General features: G+C 50.4%; 7 protein-coding genes across 7 annotated transcripts; 3 read left to right on the forward strand and 4 right to left on the reverse strand.

Moving 5' to 3' along the window:
• Window positions 1–286: 286 nt before the first annotated feature.
• K441DRAFT_698148 (putative MFS glucose transporter) lies at window positions 287–2845 on the forward strand. Its single transcript, XM_067653036.1, has 4 exons — window positions 287–704; window positions 759–1161; window positions 1305–1683; window positions 1741–2845. Exons 1-4 carry the CDS (start codon window positions 616–618, stop codon window positions 2490–2492), a joined length of 1623 nt encoding a protein of 540 aa, XP_067501383.1. The 5' UTR covers window positions 287–615; the 3' UTR covers window positions 2493–2845.
• A 3649-nt stretch (window positions 2846–6494) lies between these two features.
• On the forward strand, window positions 6495–8181 carry K441DRAFT_698149 (uncharacterized protein). Its single transcript, XM_067653037.1, has 2 exons — window positions 6495–7154; window positions 7218–8181. Exons 1-2 carry the CDS (start codon window positions 6785–6787, stop codon window positions 7985–7987), a joined length of 1140 nt encoding a protein of 379 aa, XP_067501384.1. The 5' UTR covers window positions 6495–6784; the 3' UTR covers window positions 7988–8181.
• A 183-nt stretch (window positions 8182–8364) lies between these two features.
• K441DRAFT_706959 (YjeF N-terminal domain-like protein) lies at window positions 8365–11365 on the reverse strand. Its single transcript, XM_067653695.1, has 3 exons — window positions 11167–11365; window positions 10342–11113; window positions 8365–10210 (listed from the first exon to the last, which is right to left on the reverse strand). Exons 1-3 carry the CDS (start codon window positions 11285–11287, stop codon window positions 8653–8655), a joined length of 2451 nt encoding a protein of 816 aa, XP_067501385.1. The 5' UTR covers window positions 11288–11365; the 3' UTR covers window positions 8365–8652.
• A 1409-nt stretch (window positions 11366–12774) lies between these two features.
• Window positions 12775–13946, forward strand: K441DRAFT_194311 (uncharacterized protein). The gene is made up of 4 exons (XM_067640449.1): window positions 12775–12904; window positions 13005–13493; window positions 13548–13606; window positions 13674–13946. Exons 2-4 carry the CDS (start codon window positions 13020–13022, stop codon window positions 13681–13683), a joined length of 543 nt encoding a protein of 180 aa, XP_067501386.1. The 5' UTR covers window positions 12775–12904; window positions 13005–13019; the 3' UTR covers window positions 13684–13946.
• Window positions 13947–14023: 77 nt separating this feature from the next.
• K441DRAFT_663871 (uncharacterized protein) lies at window positions 14024–14943 on the reverse strand. Its single transcript, XM_067649267.1, has 2 exons — window positions 14605–14943; window positions 14024–14542 (listed from the first exon to the last, which is right to left on the reverse strand). The coding sequence occupies exons 1-2, from the start codon at window positions 14839–14841 to the stop codon at window positions 14507–14509; spliced, it is 273 nt and encodes a 90-aa protein (XP_067501387.1). The 5' UTR covers window positions 14842–14943; the 3' UTR covers window positions 14024–14506.
• A 1384-nt stretch (window positions 14944–16327) lies between these two features.
• On the reverse strand, window positions 16328–18757 carry K441DRAFT_663872 (uncharacterized protein). Its single transcript, XM_067649268.1, has one exon. The coding sequence runs from the start codon at window positions 18608–18610 to the stop codon at window positions 16619–16621; it is 1992 nt and encodes a 663-aa protein (XP_067501388.1). The 5' UTR covers window positions 18611–18757; the 3' UTR covers window positions 16328–16618.
• A 1366-nt stretch (window positions 18758–20123) lies between these two features.
• K441DRAFT_572737 (uncharacterized protein) lies at window positions 20124–22289 on the reverse strand (the record flags this gene model as incomplete). Its single annotated transcript, XM_067644030.1, has 2 exons — window positions 20124–21323; window positions 21393–22289. The coding sequence occupies 2 exons, from the start codon at window positions 22287–22289 to the stop codon at window positions 20124–20126; spliced, it is 2097 nt and encodes a 698-aa protein (XP_067501389.1).
• Between the last annotated feature and the right edge of the window lie 2022 nt (window positions 22290–24311).

Below are 24311 nucleotides of genomic sequence, written 5' to 3' on the forward strand. Positions count from 1 at the left end.
CGGCTTGACCCTTGAAACCAGCTTAGCTTTGATGTTACGCTGCCAGCCTCCCGCCCTTGGCAGAGAAAGCTTAGCGCTGCAGCCAGAGGTCCCGCATAAGCAAGCCTGAAATCCTCCAAGTGTTCGACAATCCATTCTTTAGTCGTCACAGGCTCATTACTGGGTTGGAGCAGCTAGCCTGTAGTAGAGAATTGCGAGGTGCGGGGAAAAAACGGTTGGGGAGGCTTAAAAGCCTCGCTGCAACACCCGAACTCGTGGGAGGACGCCACTTACGTGCGCCCAAAAGCTTCAGCCTGACGTTCAGCAACCGACTTCCACAATGCTTCCATGCCCGAATGCCCGTCGTGCCCAGAGTATGCTAGTAATCCGGCTTAGAGTTCCTATTGGTGGTACACTAGGTGATCAGCTTGTTGTCTGCTGCTGTTGCCCCACGAATTCGCCTGACATGACCTCATCTTGTGAAAATGCCTCCTCCTAGGCAGATCAAAGGTCATGAGTTGCCTTTTCTCTCAGCTCAAGGTTTTGTTTTCAGTCGCTGGAAGCTTTAAGGGAGCCCGCCCCATCCCTTTATCCCTCAACCACGCTCAGAATCACAACCATAATTGAAAAAAAATCATGGCGGTTGGTAACATCTATCTCATCGCGGCCATCGCGATTATTGGTGGTGGTCTATTTGGTTTCGATATTTCGTCCATGTCTGCTATGTGAGTTCGCTAACGCAACCTCATTGCCAAGATATTTTACTAAATTCATCGAAGCATTTCTGGCAGCCCCTATCGTTGCTACTTTAATCAAGCTGGCCTGAATCCTAATGGATCATGTCCGGGTCCTAATTCTAGCGTTCAAGGCGGTATCACCGCGTCCATGGCTGGTGGTAGTTGGCTTGGCGCTCTCATCTCGGGTTTTGTCACCGACCTCCTGGGGCGAAAGAAAGCGATTATGATCGGCGCAATTATCTGGTGCATTGGATGTATTATCGTCTCTGCGTCTCAGAATATTGCCATGCTCATTGTTGGTCGCATTATCAACGGTCTGTGCGTCGGAATCTGCTCAGCGCAAGTCCCCGTCTATATATCCGAATTGGCACCACCACGACTTCGAGGAAGGCTTGTAGGAGCTCAGCAATGGGCGATCACGTGGGGTATCATGATAATGTTCTATGCAAGAGCCCCGTTTCATTGAATTCTACAGTCTAGAAAACCTAGGAAGCCCATATGACACACCCCCTTTTCCTCCCCTTTCCACCCTTCCTCGCTCACTTCACACACAACACCTGCAGGAACACAGTTCTAACAGCGTAACAGATATCCTATGGATGCTCTTTTATTAATGGAACTGCTGCTTTCCGTATTCCGTGGGCGCTCCAAGCTATTCCAGCAATTATCCTTTTTTTCGGCATGATGCCTCTTCCGGAGTCACCACGTTGGCTCGCCCGCAAAGACCGCTGGGAGGAGTGCAAGAACGTTCTTGTCCTTGTTCTTGGGAAGGGTGATCCTCACAACAAGCTTGTTGAGGACGAATTCGCTGAAATTCAGGCCTACTGCGAATTCGAGCGCCAGAACGCCGATGTCACCTATCTAGAGCTGCTGAAGCCACACATGATTAACAGAACTCACATTGGCGTCTTCACCCAGATTTGGTCGCAATTGACAGGCATGAATGTTATGATGTACTATATTACTTGTTCGTTCCCCACTCCATGATCATACTCCTCTTAATGGTACTAAAGATAGCCTCCAGACGTTTTCACGATGGCCGGACTGACAGGCAACAATCTACTCGTTTCTTCGTCCATCCAGTACGTTATCAATGTTTGCATGACCATCCCAGCACTTCTTTGGGTCGACCGTTGGGGACGCCGTCCAACCCTCCTTGTAGGCGCCGCCCTGATGATGACCTGGCTCTTCGCCAACGCCGGAATCCTCGCCACCTATGGTTCTCCTGCTCCAGAAGGGGGTGTGGGCGGCATTCCGGAAGCATCTTGGCAAGTTAGTGGCCCGGCCTCTAAGGCTGTCATCGCATGTTCCTACCTCTTTGTTGCTTCCTTCGCTCCGACATGGGGCCCAGTATCTTGGATCTATCCACCCGAGCTGTACCCGCTCCGTGTCCGTGGTAAGGCCGTCGCGCTTTCTACCTCTGCCAACTGGGCCATCAACTTTGCTCTGGGCTATTTCGTGCCTCCAGCCTTTGAAAACATTAAATGGAAGACCTATGTTCTATTCGGTGTCTTCTGCATCGCAATGTTCATCCACGTCTTCTTCATGTTCCCCGAAACTGCCGGCAAGCACCTCGAAGAGGTCGAGGATATGTTCACCGACCCCAGTGGGCCCAAGAACATCGGCAGATTAGCGTGGAAGACGCGCGTCGGCGAGCATTCTACGCGCAAGGACGAGCTGGTGGAGAAGATGCGGCGGGCGAGCCATGCTAAGGAGCGCCCGGAGCGCCCGGAGCGCCCAGAGCATATCGATCAGGTGATGGGGAAGCGGGTATGAATGTGTTTATACTCCTAATTTGATGTTGTAATGGCAGGATGGGCGTCAGCATCTAGCGGCTGTAAGTGGAAGCGAAAATAGGGGTTAGATGGGTGCGTTGGGATTGCTCATACCTATCTTCCCCTCTTTGACCTGTCGGGATGAATAAACGATTACTAAAATTGAAGTCATAAGTGCATATTTTTGTGACGAACTCTAGTGCGGTCTGCAGTGTGCGCGCAATCTAATTTCGCTTTCTTGCACACTAGAGAATTTTAAGTTTAACTCTTACAATTAAGCTTAAAAATTAGAGACTTTACCTTTCTTGTAAATGCACACACCTTGCTTGCAAGTGCACACCCCCTTTTGTAAGTGCACAGTGTCTACGCTGGATGGTGCACACTTGACTAGTTTCTAGCGAAATTGGATGTCGCGAACACTGGGGGAAACCTGTGCAGGATGCGCGATTCAGGATGGCGGCTTTGCTAACCGAGTGTGATTCACGACTTACCCTTAAAGTGACCCCACATAGTAATTGTAGCGAAGCCGTATGCTTGGCTACAAGAACATTACTTCTGGCGGCCTTCCTCCGCAGTGTCGTGATCTTTGTCAAATATCGTGAGGCTTTCACCCGTACGATATTGCCAAATTTCGTCAACCTCTCTGCAGCGACAGCGTTGTATTCGCGTTTTGGCGGGCATAATGGAGGCATAGTTAAGGGGGAGAAAAGGAAGCGTCGTCTTCAATTTGATTCTCCTGGCGATTCTCCAAGGCAACCAAAAAGGTCCTTGCGTGCAGCCACAGCCGTTCCGAATCTGCAACTCGCTACGAGCTCCGGCTTCTTTCTCCAATTTCGCTAACAATTAGTCAAAGCGTAGACTCTGTGCACTTATAAAAAAGGCTGTGCACTCGCAAAAAAGGTAAAGTCTCTAATTTTTAAGCTTAATTGTAAAAGTTAAACCTGAAATTCTCTAGTGTGCAAGAAAGCGAAATTGGGTGTTGCGCGCGCACACTGGGGGGAGATGCCGGAGCTCGTACAAGCTGTATGCGTCCGGGACATCCCTAGGCACTATTATCGGTGTGCTTTGCCGTCAATCTGCAGTAACGTAGGTCGCCGGGTTATGACGGTCCACCTAGTTATGACGGAATCTAACCGCATTTAGTTATGACGGAACACCAAAATACTGCCGAATGCCGATTTGCAGGCAAATCGCTAGTGGAAACCATCGCAAAGCATTATTTTATTATTAAACCCGAATGAAGCCTTAAATATATATAGGAGAGAGTCTATATCGACTTTTTACGGTGTATTAGGCATCTGATTGCTTAGATAACCGCGAGTTGGCGGATTGAAGTCCTCATCTGAGGCTGAAGGCGATATTTTCCGGCAGAATACCGAAATAGGAAACCGCTTTTCCTAATTAGACAGGCGGTCAGATTTCCGTCATAACTAGGTGGACCGTCATAACCCGGTGACCTACGTTACACCTTTCTTGCTGATAGACCGAAGGGGATTTTGGCAGGAAACCTGTTCCTAAGGCTAATTTGAAGCCTTGAATATAGCAATACAGCTACAAATTATCAGGATACTCCAAAGTCGTATCCCTTCGACCGCTGGGTTGGGTCCAACGTTATCGATAAGGGATCTAGCCAATCATATGTACTTCTGTGTAGCTGCCATCACGGTATAGCTGTCCGTGCGGCCTTGGCGTTGGATTATCTCAGTACAGGCAAAACTCCTTAATACGATACCGGGTATATAACGATACATTTGGTATTACGATCTACACGCCCTGATCATGCCTTTTTTGGTGTAACTAGCGATAATCTGACTTTTGGCGATATCGTTAAGCTCCACCACCAATATCGGTATAACTAGTTGTATGGGAAGGGGGTATATCTGGCCTATAAGGAGGGAAATCTATACCCTTTAGGCTTTAAGATCCACTTTTTGTTAAAGTTTTACTGCTTATTTACCCTACACGTGACTCTTGATATAACAATACCATTGGTATTACGATACATTTGGCGCCAAAACCTATATCGTACTAAGGAGTTTTGCCTGTAAGCGACTCAGACGGCAAGGGCAAACTGAAGGCGCACTCACTAATACTAAAGTATTACTAGTCTCCGCCTAAATAAACGCCACCTTCTTTTAACCAATCAGCTATCTACCGACCTTAAGTTTGCCCTGCCGTCTGAGGGCCTTTGGTGCGGAACTCTATGGTGCTCAACTTTAATTTTCGCAATTTTGTATGAGAGACACTTCCTCCTATATATTTGACTCCCCAATAATACCTTTTTAACCTAATAAGCTGATAAGTTAAGTTAGACCAGTCTCCTCCACAATTGATTACTTTTTTACGATAGGAATACCATTTTCTCACGAGTTACGCGCTTCTAGTATTTGGGGTAGACACCGACGCGTCCCCAGCACTAATATACTAGGAAGTCTTATAATCGTCTCTACGAACGCTCTACGAAAGTCTCTACGAACGTCTCTACAAACGGCGCTACAATCGCCCAATACAATCGTCCGTACGAACGTCTCCACCATCGTCTCTCTACAAACGTCTGCACGAACATCTGCACGAACGTCTGCACAAACCGCCTGTACAAAGCTCTATACAAAGCTCTGCGCGACGCTCTGCACAAAGCTCTACTTTAAGGCTCTACACAAGGCTCTGCTCGAAGCTCTATGAAGCTCGGCTTAAAAGCTTATCGAAGCTCTGCTTGAAGCTCTATCAAAGCTCTGCTCAAAGCTCTGCTCAAAGCTCTGCTCAAAGCTCTGCTCGAAGCTCTGCTCGAAGCTCTGCTCGAAGCTCTGCTCGAAGCTCTACTCAAAGCTCTATCAAAGCTCTGCTTGAAGCTCTGCTTAAAGCTCTATCAAAGCTCTGCTCGGAGCTCTGCTCGAAGCTCTATCGAAGCTCTATGGAATCCGTCTGGTGCTTAACATTCTAGGGTTTGGGACCATCTAACGTGGCTCCGGAGCTGTGGGGTAGTTAGGGTTGGTATACGTTTTATTTAGGCAGTGTATAACGGGGGGAGGGGGGGAGGGGAGGGGGGGGGGGGGGGCATTAAGAGAGGATTTGCCCCGTAGTTGGACCACAAAGATGCGTTAAAAAATTTCGACCTGTAATTTTAGAACTTTATATTAGCTAAAATACATAAATAAGTACATAGATAAATAAAGCGACCCTTAAAATATAATCGATTACCTTTTATAGTGGTTAACTAGTTAACTGGTGGAGATATATTACTCTTTAGTAGCATCGCGTTCCCGTTGATAGTCGACCATCATACATTTTCGCACCAAAGGCCCTCAGACGGCAAACGAGACAGTAAGCCTAAATACAGGGGTTATATAACACTAGCAGGGGTTTTATAAAGCTAGTAGGGGTTGTATACAAGCTATACTAGTTAAGTACTAGCGAGATTTACTGTCTCGTTTGCCGTCTGAGTCGCTTACTGAGATAAGCGTTGGACGCCAACGGTCGAAGGGATAATGTCATGTTTGTAACCACTGTTTCTCCTCCAGCGCCTCACTGCGCCAACTCATCTCAGTGTTAGTTGCGTTGCCCGTAACCTTAGGTAGCCACGATTTATGCTGACTTCCATCCCAGGAGGGCCTCGAACGCATGTGTGGTGCTCTGAGAGTGGTACTGCAGACCTCCTTTTATCAGATGTCGCTTGTTTTGTTACCCTAGTTCACAAGGCTTGAGTGGCTTGTCCAACGAGAGCTGTCAGAATCCTTCCCCACAACATAAGCGACTGAAAGTTTAGCAACTGAAAGTTTCTCGACTGCCGAACTCCAACTTCATCGTCTCTACTTCTCGTGTTGCTGGGCTCCTTAGACTCTTTATCCTCCAGCTGCGTTTTGATTCAAAACGAAAGCTAGAAGAATGATCGCTTTTAGCGTTCTGCTTCGGCTGTGCCTGCAGACGTTTCCTAAAGCTTTGTGCCGGTTGTGTCACAAGCTTCCTTACGCCACTATTGATGGCTCCCTTTCGCGAGCAGTCTAGTGGCTAGCCACATCCTCTTACACGAGCAACGGCTGATTATTTTAAGTTATTTTATAGGCGTTACTCAACGTCGGCCCCTCAGAGACATGGGGTTCGGAAATTGGACGGTTTGTTGCCTGGGTCCTAGTATGTAGGTAGGCCCTCTATAAGGTCAAGGTGAACTCGTCGATCTCGGATTCTTTTCGACATACACTCCCTGCACTGTGCTTCTGCTGTGGTATTCCTAGTCACTCATTGTTTCTTTTTTGTCACTCTTTACGTGTTGCCTATAGTACATCGGTCTTTTCCAATATGCGCAGCATAATCTCTCTTTTGGCCCTCACGGCTCTCGCTCATGCTGCTCCGCGACCTCAGCAAATTGAGTACGAAATTATTGGGTCTTCACCCCTACCAAAACGCGACGGATGTACACCTCAGCCAACTACGCCAAATACCTATAATGTTGATCTCTCATCCGCCAATGCCTTCAGAAATGATGGCAGCATTTGCAATGTTTCTATGGCCGCACAGACTCCCTCGGGTTATCTTCAGACCTTCATGGAGTTATACGCGGCGACGAGCACATATGCGTACATGGGATACATGAGTGTAGACACCTACTCCCCATCGCAATGTTCAGCCCAATGCGACTCTATTAATGGCTGTACCTCGTTCAACATATGTGCGTATATTCACCTTACCTAGTGCCTTTCTTTTCCTAATTTAGCTAACTTGCTTCCTCTAGTCTTCGAACGTGACCCAACCCTTGACCCCTCCACTGGCTGTACCAACCCGAATGCAACTGCAAACATAAAATGCTCTTTCTGGGGCATTCCCATCGATGCCACCTCAGCTACAAACAAAGGCCAGTTCCGCTCAAGCTTCGAAGTTGCCATCGCTGGCTCCAACGGTTATGTGAAACTTGCCCCGCGCACAGCACCAAACTATGTCGGACCCTCTTATCTCGCCAACGCTGCCATCAACGCACCGCTCGATTGCAACAACCAAAACTCATTCCTTGGCAGCCGCACTTTCAACACGGGTGCCTTCGACGCACGCCTGTGTTCCGCGGCATGCGACGATACCACAGCCTATAACGCCCGACACCCACCGGCTTATGGAGCCCCGTTGAAGTGCGTCTTCTTTAATACCTATATGCTGTTCAAGAACGGTGTGCCATACCAGCAGCAGTGTGCTATGTATACACAGGCGCGGAATAACACATATGCAACCAACACGGGATACACGAGCGGAAGCGATGTGTATACGATCAGGTACAGCTCCACGTACTATAACCCATCGTACCCTTGCCATCCAATCTGTGCGGTTGCAAGTCCTTCCTTAAGTTCAGCCACAGCTGCGGTTGCTACCTCAACTGTCTCGAGCACGCTGTCAACGAGCACAGTCACGCCATCGACCACAGTCATGCCATCGACCACAGTCGCGCCATACAGCACAGTAGCGTCATCATCGACCACAGTCGCTCAAAGCTCAGCTACTCCTTTTGCTCCCTGATCTTGGCAAGGCGGTGAACTGAGTTGAATGCATGGGGGATTGTCATGCGCATATCCTAACTAGGCGAGATTTCTGCGATGCGCATCATTCTCAGACACCTGTATATATTCTCTATAAGCTAGGATACTCTGCGCACAAGTAATGGATGCTCATGTGCCCATATAGTCTTCCTATATACTTGCATAAATTCTAATTGATCTAAATGAATTTAGTCACATCTTTCATCGCTTGTTGGCGTGCGAAACCGTCAATACGCATGACCTCTAAACTTTTCAAGCGCTGGTGAACTTGCAAGGCGGCCGTTTCATTTCTGCTAATCCGCAAGTCAAAGAATGTCTGTCGCAGAAAAACCAAACAGATCATAACACTTTCTGTTCCTCGCAGGGTAGCAGTTTCCAAGATACATTGAATGGCTGGAATATTCTAAGTATACAACGTGTCGCAAGCAAAAGCTTGTTTTTCTGCTTCATTTTCTGCGCAAATTCATACTCAAACGCCGTTTCTCAAAGAGCGACGGCAGCAAGCAGCGTATAATCCCGCCAGATGTTCCAAACGCAAAAACGCCTGCGCTCATGCTTGCAGATCCTGCCCCTTTTCCATGCCACAACGAGACAGCCCACGCGTGGTATCATGAAAAGCACTTTCGCCAGCAAACAACGCACTACTCAAGTCCTCACCCCCAATCCCTCGACTTCTGCTTCGCCTTCCACAAACCTGACCTGCACGACCCAGTTCTCGCCAAACCTGACCCCTTTACCACCCGAAATCCCCGCGTTGCGCCATGGGCGATTGACACCGATATCCACGACCCAGATCAGCCACTCGGGATCTCTCCCGGTGCCATTCTGCATCGTCTTCAGCAACCCGCTCCGCGGCGCGCCAAGACACACGATGTACTTCGCGCGGACCTCGAGCGGCTCGCCCTCGAGGATCGCCACCTCGCCCGTGCTGCCGCCCACCCCGCTCGGCGTCTCGACCGCCAGCACGCCGGCGCGCGACTTGTTCGCCCAGCCGACGATCCCGAGCACCGTCTGGCGGTCGGCGTCGCCGAGCGCGTCGAACTCCTTGTGCCGGCCGAGCAGCGCGTCGACGATGAGCTCGGGCGGTGCTTCGAGCCGCTTCAGCGCGCCCTCGACATCCGCCCACGCCCGCACCCATCCGCCGAACTTGCGGAACAGCTCCACCTGCCGCCGCACGTCGCGGTCCCAGTCGGCCGCGCGTTCGAAGCCCAGCAGCGCGACCATGACGCGGGGCCCGCGGGCGTGCAGGTGTCGCGCGGCGGCGATGGCGCGCGCACCACCGCGGTGGTTGCCGGCTAGCACGACGATGACGGGGCGTGTGTTTGAGTTGTCGCGGGCGAGACGACGCCCGCCGGGGTTGATCGCGGAGAGGGCAACTTCCGCGATGCCGCGGCCCGCGTTCTCGGCCATGATGTCTTCAGTGAGCCCAAATTCGACTTCGGCGCTCTCTTCCACGGCGAGCATGCCGCCGGGGGTGATGGTGTGACACTTGCGGTTGTTGGAGACGATTCTTAGACATGAACGACTTGCGTCGGGGACGGGTGAGCCTGGAGGACTGGCCGTGCGGCCGGGTTTGGGGCTGCCGGTCGCATGAGAGGAAGAGGCATAAGGGCGATTGATGAAAGAGCGATTGCGTGAGATTAAGCTTGGTAACCCTCCAGCGTGACCATCAGCCTCTTGCTGAACACCACTCCCTTGGCGAGTTGGTAGGCGTTTATTAGAGGCTCTAGACATGGCTCGACGAGAATTACGGCCGCTGTCGAAGTCCGATAGTGAGTCGCAATCCGACTCTGACGCACTTCTGACACGCCGAGTCGGGCCATCAAGCACGTTCTCTGTAGGGTGTAGATTCTTGCCGCCATATGTTCCGGGCCTGGCTGGTATGCGGTTGTAGCTGACCAGGCGGGCATCATCGGCTGTTGTGTCTTCGTTTCGAATCTGGTCGAACACGGAGCGTTTATCGAACTTCGACAGGTTTTCAGCGAAGTCGAAATCGGGTAGTTCTTGGATATCAGTGGCGTCTTCGGTTGCCCATCCATTTTCAGCTTCGAGGGCTTTTTGTCGTCTGGTTTTGCGGTTTGAGGAGGTTATTGCCTCAAGACCAACTTTGCCGCTGATTACACCGGGCGTTCGCTCGGGAGGAGCATCTGTGCCGCGATCGGGATCCTGCAGTAACGGTGTCTGTCGCCACCCGTTGCCTTTCCTAACGCCGGTTTAGTATTAATTCATGTTTAGCATGACGGTGATGGTGGGATTGGTGAGGGATTTAAGGTCATTCGGGATTTTTTAGATGATTTGGCACGAAAGCTGAAGAGTAGAATAATGTGAACGTACCCTTTTCGCACAGCTTCAGGAGAGGACGTGAGGTCTGTTCCATTATTATGCCTTTGCTGCGCCGCGAGCTCCTTTCTGCGCGCCTTGCCACCACGTCTAGTGCGCTTCCATGTATCTTCAGGCTTCGTAGGCGAATCCATTGGCTTGCCCGTCCGGGTTTTCGTGATACTGGCCCTCCTGACTGAACCATCCTTGATCGTTGGATCATCTGTGTCCTCATCTGGATGAGCTGCCGCATCCGCAATATCGATCGCTGAGAACGGCGCTGTCAGAGTGGCCGCACTCGGCTTCCTCGTATTAGCCCCCTTCGCAACACCAACAAAGGGTGATGTATTGATAGGCAACGGGGCCGCAGTAGCAGAGGCTATGGGTTTGATAGGCGTGGCCGGTGCCTCTTGAGGTGTTGCCTGCGGAGGCGGCGCGACATGCACACCTCCACGAGCTTGCATAGGAGGAATGTTTGCCTGGATGCTCGGAGGCAGTGCCATCGCATGGTTACCAGGAGCCTCTGACCGACTGACCGACGGTCTCTTGCCCACACTCAGAATCGCTGGATCAGCGAGCGCTTGTTTCAGCCGAATAGGGGACAAAGGGGTGGGCTGCGGTTGGATATGCTGGTATTGAGGGAAGCTTGTAGGATTGAATGGTTGTAGAGGGACTTGAGGCTGGGTTGGTTGCGGAAGAGAGAGTCTAGGTAAGACGGTTATGTCGGCGATGGACGTCCCTTCAACTTTATATTCATCGTAAACGTGGTTGGAACTCTTAAAAAAAGCTACATAGTATATCAGTGAGTGGTCAACATAAAGACATGGCAATATAATGTACCGTTATTCAGCACCAAGGTTGCAGTCTCCTCAATCACTTCCTTCACAAGTCCGTGGAGGGGATTTTCTGGAGAATTCTTCAGCGAAACGGAGACGGGGAGATTGGTAAATGTCGCAGCCATGATTGGAAGATTGTTTATGTTAGGACGTGGAGAGCATTTTGATATGCCAGTGAAGGAGGATGGTAAGTGGAGTTGTTAGTTGTGGAGGTTGTCTTCGAGGACACGAGTCTTGGCGTCGAGGTTCACGAAAGCTGACAAGGCTTATCGATAAAGCCCTTCCACAAGCGATAATGCAATGGCTTCGATGGCTTCACTGGTTTCAACTTCATGCAACCATCACTGGTCCATTAAAGCTATCAAAATTCGAGGCGTAAATGTTCCGGAGTATCTTTCTTCAGCTACGGCATCCATAACATAGCCAAAGCTCTCCCACCTACTCTACTTGTCTATAATATAGATATATAAGCGCAATAGCCTTATCTATTTTACTTAGCTACTAGGCTTTGTTCGTACCGTGGAGGGCTTTAATCTTATCTTATAGGTCCTATATCCGTCGCTTTCCTATTATTTTAAGATACTTCTAGTACTAATTATCTACTACCTAGCTTTCTAAACGCCTCTTCTTAGTTTTATATAACTTCCGGCCTCTTCGTTAGATAACTCCCCAGGGCGGCATAGTATAGAGTAGCCATAGTAGCCTCTACTAGAGAGCGGACGCGGTATAATACTTAGGCGGATATTTATAAAGTAATATATCTTTGGGGCTGGTAGCGTCCTACAATAATTGGACCGTGCGCAGAACACCAAAACACTAAAATCAAAAGCACGCGTATTACCTACATAGATTCAGATATTATACATGCCTTCCAATCGTACTTCTAATGATATAGACTTTGTTCCACCAATTCAATATTCAATTTCACCGACTCGAAAGGCCAAAGAACCCCCCGCAGCCATGGCCGTTGCCTTCCTTCGAGCCTTTATATATCGCGAATTCCAACAACCATGGCACCCTAAATCTTCCTCTAAACCTCGCTGTTTGCAAAATTCCGCTCTATGGAAACGATAAATATTAGTTACCTTATCTTAAGCGACTTAACTCCAAAAATTGGATGTATATAGCAATTGTATACGGAAATCAGCAGATTCTACGACCTCATGTTTTTTATCACGGAGCCTTGATCCTATTTGTCCTATTGGCTAGTTCTTATCGATATCAGTAGGACGAATTATACCAGTCCAAGGGATAAAGGCTATATATTTACTAAGTAGTAATAGGTTCTTCTAGCTAATAGCTATAGATCTACGCGGTTTTTATATATATTAGCTAGCGTCTTATTATACTATTAAAATTCCACCCCCGCCTAATAACTCGTTTTTAAAATTTAAGGAAATTAATTACTTACCTTACTAAAAATTAGGTTTTTAGAAAGCCTATATACCTACCACTCTATAATCAATAGATCTTTATAAAAGATATTGCGTTTTATAATTAAGTAATTCGAATATCTATACCATCCGCTGAGCGGATTTTAGTCTCACGCTTAATAATCTTGCAAGAGTTCCGGTGGTGCATCCAAAAAACGTTAGTCCGCTTGCGGACCGATAGGAAATCCGCACCACCCGAATCAGGTAAACCTCCTGCCATGCAAAGTTAACTAAACTAGAATATAATATGATTCCTAGCACCTCCGCTCAAGATACTTTGCCGCAGCTTGACATCTCAACACCACTAATGTGAGAAATCCTTCCTGACATCCCTAAATACCTTACTGCCTAATCACCTACCCTCGGTCACTTCTGTAACGGAACAACTGAAAACATTTGCCTTTTTTAGGTCCACATCAGCGTTATGTCTTCACAAATACAAAAGCAGATGTCGATGCTAGGTTCTCAAGCAGCAGAAGTTTTTCAAAGAGAAGCGTTCAAACTTGTGGTGTGGGTAGGCGTTTTTGGATCCTTCTCACGGGGCGAGCAAGTGGAGAGAAGCGACGTCGACATAGTCATCTTCTATGACCCCGATTATTCCGAAGGGCAGGTCTGGGATTGGTACTCTCGCTGCGAAAAAAACCGCTGGGGAACGGATCCCGATGAGCCCAAGCTTGAGCGGCTTTGGGGTCGGAAAATTGATACAGTTCGAATCTACGAGGGCACCTTACGCTACGAAAAGGATGTCGAAGCGATACTTCATGCGCAGACAATTTATGGAGACTTTAACAATCCGGTTTTGCAAGACCTCCGTTCCTCCTACTATCAGAATCTGGAAGAGTATCAGAAGAAGCTCAATGACTGTGACGCATTAGCGAGAGATACGAACGGACTTAAGGTTGGCAACCTCCTAACGGACTTATCTGTTTAGATCTAACATGATACCCCGTAGGGATCTCAATATGCCTACCAGATAGCGAACACTCTGGACACCGATAGTAGTAATCCATTGTATGTTATAGTCCGAACCTCTTTGGATAAAGCGAAGCGTTTCTCAAAGGGTGGCATTACATCGCAGGAGTCTCTAGAGCGTCTTTGGGTCGAGGTACACAGTGCCGGAATTTGGGTAAGAAGGATCTTGAAAGCTGCCAGTTTCGCGGACACTGTAAGGGCCGCCAAATAGCCGACTAGAGAAGGTCGTCCTTGCTGTCCAGCACTCGCAATTCATATAGGAATAACATGGAGAATATATTCCCTTGCATAATTGTACATGTGCATGGTTCACAACTCTACACTCCGCAATCCCATTATTTGAAAGTAAAAAATTAGCTATAGAATATCACACCTTGGCCCATTTGAAACATTGGTTGTAGAAGTACCTCTTTAGAAAAATTTATTGGATAGTACATGGTAGCTTAGCGGTAGGGCTCGCTTCTAATTCAGAGCTTCAAGCAATCGCAATTGTTACAACTGACTGGCTGCATATTTAGCCCATTTTCTTTGATTATTTCCGCCAATCCTCCTTAGTCTTGAACTGCAAAATGCGTCAACCCAAAGATACTGATAACAAGTTTCCGCGTAATCGCGATTACGTCTCAAATTGTCTTCGGAGGAGTTTGAAACCCGATTCTCGATTTGTTTGACTGAACAGATTTCAATGTAGTCTTGTAATTTGCTCCTGACATTGGGCCCCAAACATAACTAAGCACTGTGTAAATCCACGAGTAGGGTAATCGATTAGGCAAACATCCAGGGACGTCTCGTTGAAAGGGCTAACATCCTAGCCAGAAGCTTTCATCTTGGTTTAGAGGATAGGGGAGTCCCGACAGCTCTTGTGATTACGGGTGCAACTAATAATCCAACTTCTAGCTGCAGAGAAGGAAAGGTTGGAGGCGGTGTGTAATGACCATTCTATGGCTTTGATGCCAAATTCTTCCGCTGGATCATCTAGTAATTAGTTAGTCGTTGCGTGAGGGAATTATCCTAATTGGAGATGTTCGTATCCCTACCTTTGCGCGTACAAAATCATACACGCCCAGCATTATTTCTTCCCTATCGGATAGTACATAGACGGCAAGCAACGAAATTACTGCTATATTCATTTTGAAACAACTTGCAAGTAGGACGGTGGAGGATGCTAATTCTTGTAGAATTAGGAGGGCATTTTTAGATAAAACCGGTTTTGCTGGAAAGAGATTCGACATCGATGCCTGATCGCTGCTCAAAGCTCGTTTCCTTGTAGCCATGATAGAATCACTGATCTTGATGGAATCCAATAAAGGCCATGAAATGATCAAAAACGCTGATAATAGCATGAAATATGTGTCTGATGAATGAATGAGTTGTTGAGATGTCAGGCTGAGCTGCACCTCGAGTAGGTAGGCTCTATCAGCTGACTCACTGCTATTCGTCCCTCCTCTGTCATGGCCTCGCACCGCATATTCTAAACAGATATTTGAGACCCTTCAAAAGAAGCTCGAAGCTCTAGTTTTATACAACTCTGGAGATTACCACCAAGTCCATACAATGACAAACCTTTCTTGGAGAATTGGTATAGCCTACTACACAACATTCTCGAGATGGTGTTTTGTCGGGCTTTCCAGTCGCTTCCGTCAAGAGTCCTCGAAACGTTTTTTAGATCACCAGCAACAGGAAGTTACGCAAATGTTGGGCTGACTGTCGCACCTCCACTTCTCCAGTCGGCTGTAGTAGATGATTTTAGGAAAATTCAGTTTACTATTGACATATCCCAATCTCAGGATCCCGAGGTTCGCCGGTGGATCTCGGTCAGACAGGCGCAGAAGTCACAATGGAAAAATACCTTGCACCATGCACGGCAGTCAGGGGCTGTCCTTGACTGCATAGGCGCTCTTCAAGATGCCTTGAAAGGGACCGCGGACTTAGTGCAGATCGATTCGTTTGCTGGGGGTGGCGAAGATATTAAATCTTTACACGATCTGGACTATTTATTTAGGGCACTACTAACCGCACACCCCCTAATTACTGCGCGCACACCCCCCAAATTACTGCTCGCACACCCCCCCGAAATAGGCTTAGATCATTCCTCCTCAGGTTAGAATATCACGTGTGTTTGACTTGTTTACACCCAAATCGCGAAAACAACACCACCCATATCTAAATCAACCTCGCATTTGCCTTACCTTCTTATCTAAAGGCCTGCAATTGTAGAGCGTTATCGCGGTCGCCCGGCTAACTCTACAAATCGCATCGATAACTCTACTCAGCGGGAGCTCTCAGCATTCGAGCGAAATGCTGGCTGCACTATCCGCGCGCGGGCGCGAGTGCGGGCGCGGGTGCGGGCGTGCCCGTAGAGGCAATCTACGGACGTTAAAATAGAGGCAGCAGCACTAAATCTAGTTCTTACCGCGCTTCGCAGAGCACTCCGCACAGTTATTATGGGCGCGTGGTGTTGTTTTCGCGATTTGGGTGTAAACAAGTTAAACATACGTAATATTCTAACCTGAGGAGGAATAATCTAAGCCTATTTCGGGGGGGGTGTGCGAGCAGTAATTTGGGGGGTGTGCGCGCAGTAATTAGGGGGTGTGCGGCTAGTAGTGCCCTTTATTTAAAGACGGGGAGATCGAATCCGGCAAGCTTCTAAAGGAGGTTGTTCCTTTTACTCGGAAGTCCATCAGCACGAATAGGATTTATTTTAGATTATGGAGAGCTAAGGGGGGATTCCTCGCATGGGGGGGAAGTGGAAGACCGAAAACCCTCTTTGATTAATTAGGCTTGGGTATTGGAGCGTACTCTACCTAAACAGGAACATCATGCAGCCACCACATTTTTCCCAGTATATCCCATGAACAACCCACAAAGCGAGCCATTTAACTCCCACAGCCGACGCGCAGAAAATCGTCATAAGGCGCGATCGCGAGCAATACCATTAACACCAATACAATCCCGACCCCAGGGTAATCCAATCCCGATCCCAGGGTAATCCAATCCCGATCCAAATGCACACGATTCCATACCATCCAAACCATATGTCCCTGGCACCCACTACACAAGCTCCCACATCGCCACGCTGCCAAACCCCATCGCGACCCTGCCCTTCCTGCGCTTGAACTCCTCAACCCCAACCCCGCGTCCATCCCGCCCGTCGAAACTCGTAACCGCAAACACGGTAACCTTCTGGCCCGGCGCCCCGAGCTCCACCCTCTGCACGTCGAGCCACCAGACGCGCCCGTCCGTCTGGAACGGGACGTGGTCCGGCTTCCGCCCGTCGCGGCCCTCGACGCGCAGCACCATGACGCACGGCTTCCCTCTGCCGTGGCGCTCGTTATCCCAGTGCGGACACACGGCCGCGAACTGGAACCGGACGACCGGCCCACCCGCCGGGTCGTGCACCCTGATGTGCTTCAGCGCGGGCTGGAACGTGCGCTCGCCGATGCCGTGCTCGGGCGTCGTGGGGCCAGACACCAGGACGCGCTCGCCGGCATCGTCGAGCATGTACTCCTCCCAGGAGATGCCGGGCCGGCCGTCGAGGCGGTGGAACCTCGCGCGGTCCTCGGGGAAGTGGCTGGCGCCGAACTCGTCGTTGTCCATGGTGAAGAACTGCGGCTTGAAGTTGCGCTCGTACGCCATGCCGGCCCCTTGCACGTTGCCGGCGCCCCAGCAGCAGTCGATCAGCTTCCACTCGCCGTTGTCGATGCGCACCGCGTTCCACGCGTGGCCCGCGGAGTAGGGTGGGATGGGCGCGCCCGGCCGCAGCGGTGCGTGGCCGTAGCCTTTGCCGTGCCCGCCGACGACGACGCTTTCGAGGCCTGCGGGCGTCGCGAGCGCTGTGAAGAGTGCGGCGTAGCCTTCGCAGACGGCGAGCCCGCTGCGCAACGTGCTGGCGGGTGTCGAGGGCTGCACTTTGTCGGCGAAGAAGGCTTCGGTATCGTAGTCGACGTTGTGGTGCAGCCAGGTAAAGATGGCGCGCGCTTTGTCGGTGAGGGAGGGGAAGGGAGATGTTAGTTGGTGAGCGAGCCAGGCTGGGTCGGTCGAGGGGATGGATTGCCGGGGGAATCGCGCGGCGTGGTTGTCGGGACCTGAGAAGTCGCGGCATTTTAGACATGAGCTTGTCGCTGAGGGTTTCGGTTTGGAGGCTTGCAGGGCTGCAAGATTTGGACGGGAGGAGAGTGGGATAGGCGGTGGGGCGCCTGGAGCTTCATTGGGAGTGTCGTTAGAGGTATCGTTGGGTCTATTCGGTGGTAAAGGAGGTGGAGTTTCGGTAGACTTATTCAATCCAAACGACAGTGCTGACCTCTTAACAGGTTCAGGCTTGGGAGGATCTTGCTTTGCTGAGGTTTGCCGTGTCGGGAGAGGTGGTCGAGAAGGAAGAACAGGCGGTGGTTGGATCGTGGTTGGACCTTTCTTCGACACAACACTCGGCGCGGAGCGGGTTGGTTTCAGGGTAACCCTGGAAGGCTTTGGCTCTTCCTTTTCCCTCTTTGGTGGGAGGGGGGGTAATTTTGAAGGATCGTAAGGAGGTGCCTTGATCCGGTAAGATTGTCCTTCGCCCACATTGTTGGACGTGCTACTCAAGCTGGTCTTGGTAGATGTAACTGACAACGAAGAATGCCCAGATGCAACCGTGGATATAGACTCAACCGATTCGCGCCTTCTTATGCTTGGCTCTGATGCTTTTCGCGGCGGCAGGCTTGGAGGTTGTGGCTGAGAATTAGTTCGAGGTGGGAGTCTTGGAGGCAGTGCGGGTTGTTGGCTGGGCGGCTCATCGTTGGCTTTAATCGGCAGATTCCCAATCTTTCGGGCCGTGGTAAGCGCATTGCTTTGAAGAGGGGGATTGTTGGTAGTCTGTCGTCGATGCTCTACAGACGGCCGCTGCGATGGAGGAGGAGGCGGGGGAGGCCGTGATTTCTTAGCTGCAATCTGCTCAAAGGTGTAGGGAGGAGGTGCGTCAGGGGCTGGTTTGTGGATCTCCTCAAGATTCAGGGCTGCTATACGATCCTTGATGGAAGAAACTGGCGCAACAGCGGGGTCTGTCATTATGGCCAGACCGAGGCTTTAAGAATTCTCTTTGGATTGATGCGCGGTACGTAAGAAGGAAACCCGGATGGTATGGCACATATGGTAACGACAGTAGGGCAGTGGGGAGTGGCACCGGTTGTTGGTGGTGGTGGACAGCGGTGCTGGTGATACAAGCATTGAGCGAATGAGGCGCAGCGGGGTGTCCTGGCGTTCAGTTTCAGGCTGAGCGCCACCGACACAAGCAAGGCGAAGCAAACCTGAATCACCCCCCATTCTGGCCAAACTCCCGCAATCACACCAGAAACTCGCGGGAAGTCTTGCCACCAACAGGATTCACACACTGAAATTACCCGTAGAGCCAGAAATCAGAAGTAGTGCTACATCATCTCGCTCGGAGTGATGGAATAAACGGGAATCCTTCATACACCGAGCAGCACATTATTTTGATGCGCCCTGCAGCCGCTGCGGATCATCAGCGGGGCTCTCTGATGCTTTTCATTGGTGGGTCACAGCGGAACGTTCCCGGTCAGATACGAAGGGCCCCATGAATCTTTTCTTCCCTGGCAGCTCTTGATCAATTACTCTGAAGTGCTGTGTGCTGTTTCGGGGCTATCTCTCACACTCTATTACTGCTTTTGGATTAGTGGGCGGGGAGGCTGCGGTGCTACTCCAGTAGTATGCGCCTTGGTCATAGCTGACCGTCGCTTCAAAGATCTTTGCTGAAGAGCCTTGGTGCATGGGCTCACGCACTTCGACCCATGATCCTACCAAAAGCATTGACGTTTTGGCGCCATTGTTGAACACACTTGCGTATCACTTCTAAACACAAAGACAACCTCTAGCTATAGAATATCGTGAATTGATCTTTACTGTTCCCTCCAACACCCAGTAGAAACGAAAACCAGGCCAACGTAGGAAACCCGAGATCCACGTTTTGTTGAGAAAATCAGCTTGCCGCTCATTCGCCTACCGCCTACCGCCACATCCCAGCCCTACACCTAGAGTAGCAAAGAAAAAAGGCAAATTGATCGACGACCCACACCCAAGCAGAGCGTAGTATGCCCCCCGACCTCCTCGTCCTTCGCTACCTAAACAAAGGGAAGAAGTCGAATTTTTTGAGACACACAGGGAGAATAAAAAGAGAATGGCGAGGATCGTGAGTCCGCAACCATTATCCAATGGTGTTACAACTTTAGACGAGCTTCGCTCCGGATCAATATGAAGAGATGCATTAAAAAGCAATGGCGTACAATTTGAACAAAAGGTAACAGGCGTCGTAACATCATCTCCTCCTCGGATTCTCGCCTTCCGCGACAAAGCAAATACTCCAAACCCCAACCCGAAGCAGCAAAAAAAAAAACAGAGTGCAAAAGGGAAAGTCATCTTCGTCCATCCATAGGTTAAATTAGTGAAGAAAGCTCGGTAAGCTCCTTCAACACACCTGCGACAACTTGCCTCAAACAGGCTTCATCGTGAATACCTCCGGGAAGTGGTGGCAACATTGAGTTCATGCAAGAACACTCTTTGTACTCTACCTCTTCCTCTTCTTGCTCTTGTCCGTCGAGATGGCTGGTAGAGGGGAATAGCTTGCCGGAACTCCGGACATTGTCATGTCTTCGGTTGGTGACATGTCAACCGAGCCCTTCTTGACAGGAACACCCATGTGCCGGCCGTATCTGCCTTTCCTGCCGTTGCCTTCGTCTTCGCTGATGCAGCCTTCAATTCCAATGCCAGCATCTTTGCATCTTTGGCACGGACGTTGACGGTCGCACCCCTTCTTACTCTTGCGACAACGTTGGCATCGAGGTTTGGTGGAAAGATCCTCCTCGTCAGCACCAAGTTGATGCTGGAAATTCAACGAGGCACTGGATGCCTTTCGTGACTGGGGTGGGAGAGATGTAGGTGAGATAGGCGCTTTGGCGGCATTGCTGAACTTAGCTTTGCCCTTGGATGAGGGAGCACGAGGTTTTCCAGACTTTAGTACTTTAGGGCCCGAAACCATGGGCCGACCTTTGGAAGCACCTGTTCCATTTATACTTGGTCGGGGATCATGTTGATGCTCATCGGGCATAATCTCGTCGCTCTCGCCTTTGAAGGACTCATCCCTATTGTCTTCGTACTCGTCTCCACTAGTGTCTCCGCTGTCGAATGCTTGAGTAACTTCGTCACCAGTGGGCAGTCTGTCGCTGGCCGAGTGACCCATGGAATAAGGTAATATAGGGAGGTCTTGGTCCTCGGCGTCGCTGCCATCGTCGCTCTCATCGCTTGATGAAGCTGCTTCTGCCTTTCCACTGAATGCATCGTCAAGAGTTGATGTGGATGTGCGACCGTGGGATGATATATTGGAGGCATCACCCAATCGCATAAGCTGAAGAGCAACATCCTCATCCGAAATGACGCTACCAACAGTAGGATCAGGAGTTGGCAGAATTAGAGATCCGTTGACTGAGTGACGACTCGGGGCATATTGTACTGAGCCACGTGTACGCGACCGGTGTCCGTGCGGTTGACCACTAGAAGCCGAGTATGGAGTGCTCAAGCCTTGCATATATGAAACGTCCCCCTGCCCATAGCTTTGCGGCGAGGGGAGAGGGTGGTTGTAGGCGAATGTCTGCTGATTTGTGAAGGAGAACGGGGATGCGCCATTGTGACTGCTTATGCGTCGCTGGGGCGAAACTGACGAAAGGGAAGCCGTCATTGGCACCTGAGGAGGGACAAACAAGGGTAGTTCCTATAGTGGAAAACGTGTCAGGCCTGAACCGCAATAATAGATGTATGCAAAAGCTTGCACTGGACTTACGGAGCTGTCGAATTTCGCTCGCTTTCTTCGACCACCCTCAACAATGTTGTCGAGACTGATATCTGCACTGGCGACCTGCTCATTCTTCCCACGACGGGAGCTAGTAACAGAAGTATTGCCACCGTCGCTATCGCTAAACCCATTAGCAGCATCGCCATGAGGGTCTGCGAAACTGCCGTGTGAACTCGACCCGCGGCTTTTCGCCAGTGGCCGTGTGCGAATCTTTGTGTTGGTGCTTGCTGATGCGCTGCGCCGGCCACGGCCCGGTTGAGGAGAGTTGCTTCGCCTCCCTGCAGTGCCGGATGTCGGTCTCGAGGTTGGTTGTTGATGGCTCAAGGAAGGAGGCAGCATCTGGAATGGTTCGTCCAGACGAGGACGTCTGGGTGACAACGACTGGCGAGGAGCAGGAGAGAATTCTTCGACTTCAGGATCCTCCGCCGTGACGCGAACATATACAACCATGTTCTGAGTGAAGTTCTCGTATCTAGCGATTAGAGTGTTCCCTTGGCGATCTTCGAAGCAGACGCCTCTACGCTCATACAACCCGTAGAAGTTTTTGACTGTAGTAATAATTGAGTCGGTTGTATCATGAGGGAATATGTTCACACGCATCGGAAGCCGAGCGCGATGCTGGGGAGATTGGGGGAGAAGGAGCTCGAAGCTGACATGCTTTGGCTCAGCTGTCTTAGTGGGTGACATCGATTCCGGGGGGACGAAATTGTCCGTCTCCTGGTACGAAGCTCCCATCGAGTAGCCGTTTCCATTACTCTGTATGGTGTATGATGGTCCACTCTGCCTTGTCATGTACTGGCGGTTCTGGTGCGTGCCCTCACTGGTCTCTTGGAGGCGTCCGGCGCCCTGGGACTGAGCGTCGGTAAGGAGGTTAGAAACGTCCATTGCAAACAGTATATTTGCAATTCAACGCTATCCAGTTCCTCTTCCGACCTGATTCCAGGTGTGCAAATGTATGTCGTCGGGTGCAGGCCAACGCACACGGATCCTGCCGGTGTCGCAAGGGTTCGCTGGAAGAGAGGGCGGTCGGGAGGATTGTGGAGAACTGTGTTCGAAGAGAATTAGTGAAATGTCAGTACGGAATGGTTTTCTAATGCCGAATAAGTCTCAATGAAGGAGCAGCAAGTCAGAACAAGAGCGGCCGAACGCTCGTTGACCTGACGGACGATGGAAGGACGGAGAAGCAGGGTGATGACGAGGCAAGAATCTCCCACAATGGGAGCGTTCTTAGGACGAATCCTGCGCAAGGACGGTCGCATATAGCCGATGGAAGTGTATACATACCCAAAAAGGCCAAGTGAGCTCTGTTCGTGGATGTCGAGCCTATTCCCGTGAAGCGCCGATTACCTCGCTCTGTTATGGGCGAGTTAGTAGTTTCCGAGCTGGTGTGTACGGAATGTCAGGATGGAAGGGTCAAATTGAAATTTAAGTATGTCTGATTCATGGCGAGGGACTTCAGGCACTTACCATGAGAACAAAGGCCTTTTGTGGAGCTGCGTGGAGGCGACCAGGTGTTCAGGTGGTGGAAGAGGAGGAAGGCTTGGAGTGTGAGAAGCGAAGTCCAGTCAGGCAACCCAGAACAGCCAACATGCCAGCATGTGCCGCCCAACAACGACAGAAAGACCACACAGATTGCAGCGCTGAATGAATGGGTCGCTGGGCCGGAGTGATCGGTTTCAAGCATTTACATTCTATCTACGCTATCTACGATGGTAGGAATTGAGCAAAGGGGTGGCCATAATGGCAGCAATGCTCGCAGCCAAGTGCTGTCTATCAGGCAAATGTGAAGCAGAATACAGAGGCTGGCGGCGTTCAGATACGATGGCATGGGCTAAGGGTGCATTAGAACCGGAAAAGTACGCAAATAAAACCCTAGCAGCTCAGCATTACCTATTGGCGCATGCCACTTGAAGGTCGAAACTGGAGCCAGACTCCCGAGCGCATACCGTTCGGCGTCATGGGCCAATGGGGGGGAGAACTATGAATGCATGCCGCAGACAAGCTCCATCACTTCAGGAAGCGGAGGATGAGCGGAAAGTCTTTTAAAACTAGCTAGAACGCAGCCAATGAGGCGATGCGTAGCAAAACTGACGGCATGCTTCAATCACGGGAGACAGCTGGAGCACCCTGATGCGCAAGTCGGCCGATGGCCCTCTGTGTCGAGCAACCGCTACTGTTGCGGTCGCCTTGATAGATATAATTAGTAGATGGGACAATATGCCCTTCCCACAGCTTTCCATCCCTGGAAACGCTGCAATACTGATTGGTGTGCGGCGTTTGAGAAGCCTCCGGGAGTTCTCCTCACACACACCCATCAATCTCGAAGCTGTGCTGTGCTGCCTATCAGTCGCAGTATCGCAAAAAGACGGAATGGGCCAAGCGTCCCTTCAGCGGCGGTCATGTTTTCGACAGCAGATCTCAGTATTGCTAGACCCGCATTCTTGCAGCGTGTCTTGGCGGTCGCAAGTAGACTTTTTTGCTCCGCATTCGCAAACTTCACCACGCAGAAAGAGGGGCTCAATACGATGCGGAATCGCATTTGCAGAAGATCATCTACCAAGTGTACCATTATTGCAACGGATTTCTCATTGTCGGGTGCATTATTTTGTGTATCTGACCGGCGTCATGCGCTGGGGCAAAAACGACTGTCGTGCTCAAATAATAGCACCCACGCCGCCGGACCGAACTTAAAATGATTCGCAATAACCGGTTGGAGATACCCTAGGCCCTAACTTGGCCAAAAACGCTGGCTGGGAGGCGGCGCAAGGAAAGTCGCAAAAGTGAGGTTCGTATCGCTTGCAGACGGTGAGTATGAGACCAGTGGCAGACCCTTCTAACGATAGGATAGGTTCGCCGCGGGCGGCAGTGGCAGTGCCGGCCAGTCAGCTGCGGCCACTGTTCAAAGAA

The sequence above is a fragment of the Cenococcum geophilum genome (assembly GCF_001692895.1).
Source record: "Cenococcum geophilum 1.58 unplaced genomic scaffold K441scaffold_35, whole genome shotgun sequence".
Taxonomy (NCBI): Eukaryota; Fungi; Ascomycota; class Dothideomycetes; order Gloniales; family Gloniaceae; genus Cenococcum; species Cenococcum geophilum.

Coding starts and splice junctions, on each gene's coding strand:
- K441DRAFT_663872 (XM_067649268.1), bottom strand. CDS start 18,610: ATGACAGACCCCGCTGTTGCGCCAGTTTCTTCCATCAAGGATCGTATA.
- K441DRAFT_698149 (XM_067653037.1), top strand. CDS start 6,785: ATGCGCAGCATAATCTCTCTTTTGGCCCTCACGGCTCTCGCTCATGCT. Junction 7,155..7,217: donor CTGTACCTCGTTCAACATAT/GTGCGTATATTC, acceptor TGCTTCCTCTAG/TCTTCGAACGTGACCCAACC.
- K441DRAFT_663871 (XM_067649267.1), bottom strand. CDS start 14,841: ATGGCTACAAGGAAACGAGCTTTGAGCAGCGATCAGGCATCGATGTCG. Junction 14,543..14,604: donor ATGATTTTGTACGCGCAAAG/GTAGGGATACGA, acceptor ACTAATTACTAG/ATGATCCAGCGGAAGAATTT.
- K441DRAFT_698148 (XM_067653036.1), top strand. CDS start 616: ATGGCGGTTGGTAACATCTATCTCATCGCGGCCATCGCGATTATTGGT. Junction 705..758: donor ATTTCGTCCATGTCTGCTAT/GTGAGTTCGCTA, acceptor AATTCATCGAAG/CATTTCTGGCAGCCCCTATC. Junction 1,684..1,740: donor TATGATGTACTATATTACTT/GTTCGTTCCCCA, acceptor GATAGCCTCCAG/ACGTTTTCACGATGGCCGGA.
- K441DRAFT_194311 (XM_067640449.1), top strand. CDS start 13,020: ATGTCTTCACAAATACAAAAGCAGATGTCGATGCTAGGTTCTCAAGCA. Junction 13,494..13,547: donor GAGATACGAACGGACTTAAG/GTTGGCAACCTC, acceptor GATACCCCGTAG/GGATCTCAATATGCCTACCA.
- K441DRAFT_706959 (XM_067653695.1), bottom strand. CDS start 11,287: ATGGCTGCGACATTTACCAATCTCCCCGTCTCCGTTTCGCTGAAGAAT. Junction 11,114..11,166: donor AACCTTGGTGCTGAATAACG/GTACATTATATT, acceptor TATACTATGTAG/CTTTTTTTAAGAGTTCCAAC. Junction 10,211..10,341: donor CCTGAAGCTGTGCGAAAAGG/GTACGTTCACAT, acceptor AACCGGCGTTAG/GAAAGGCAACGGGTGGCGAC.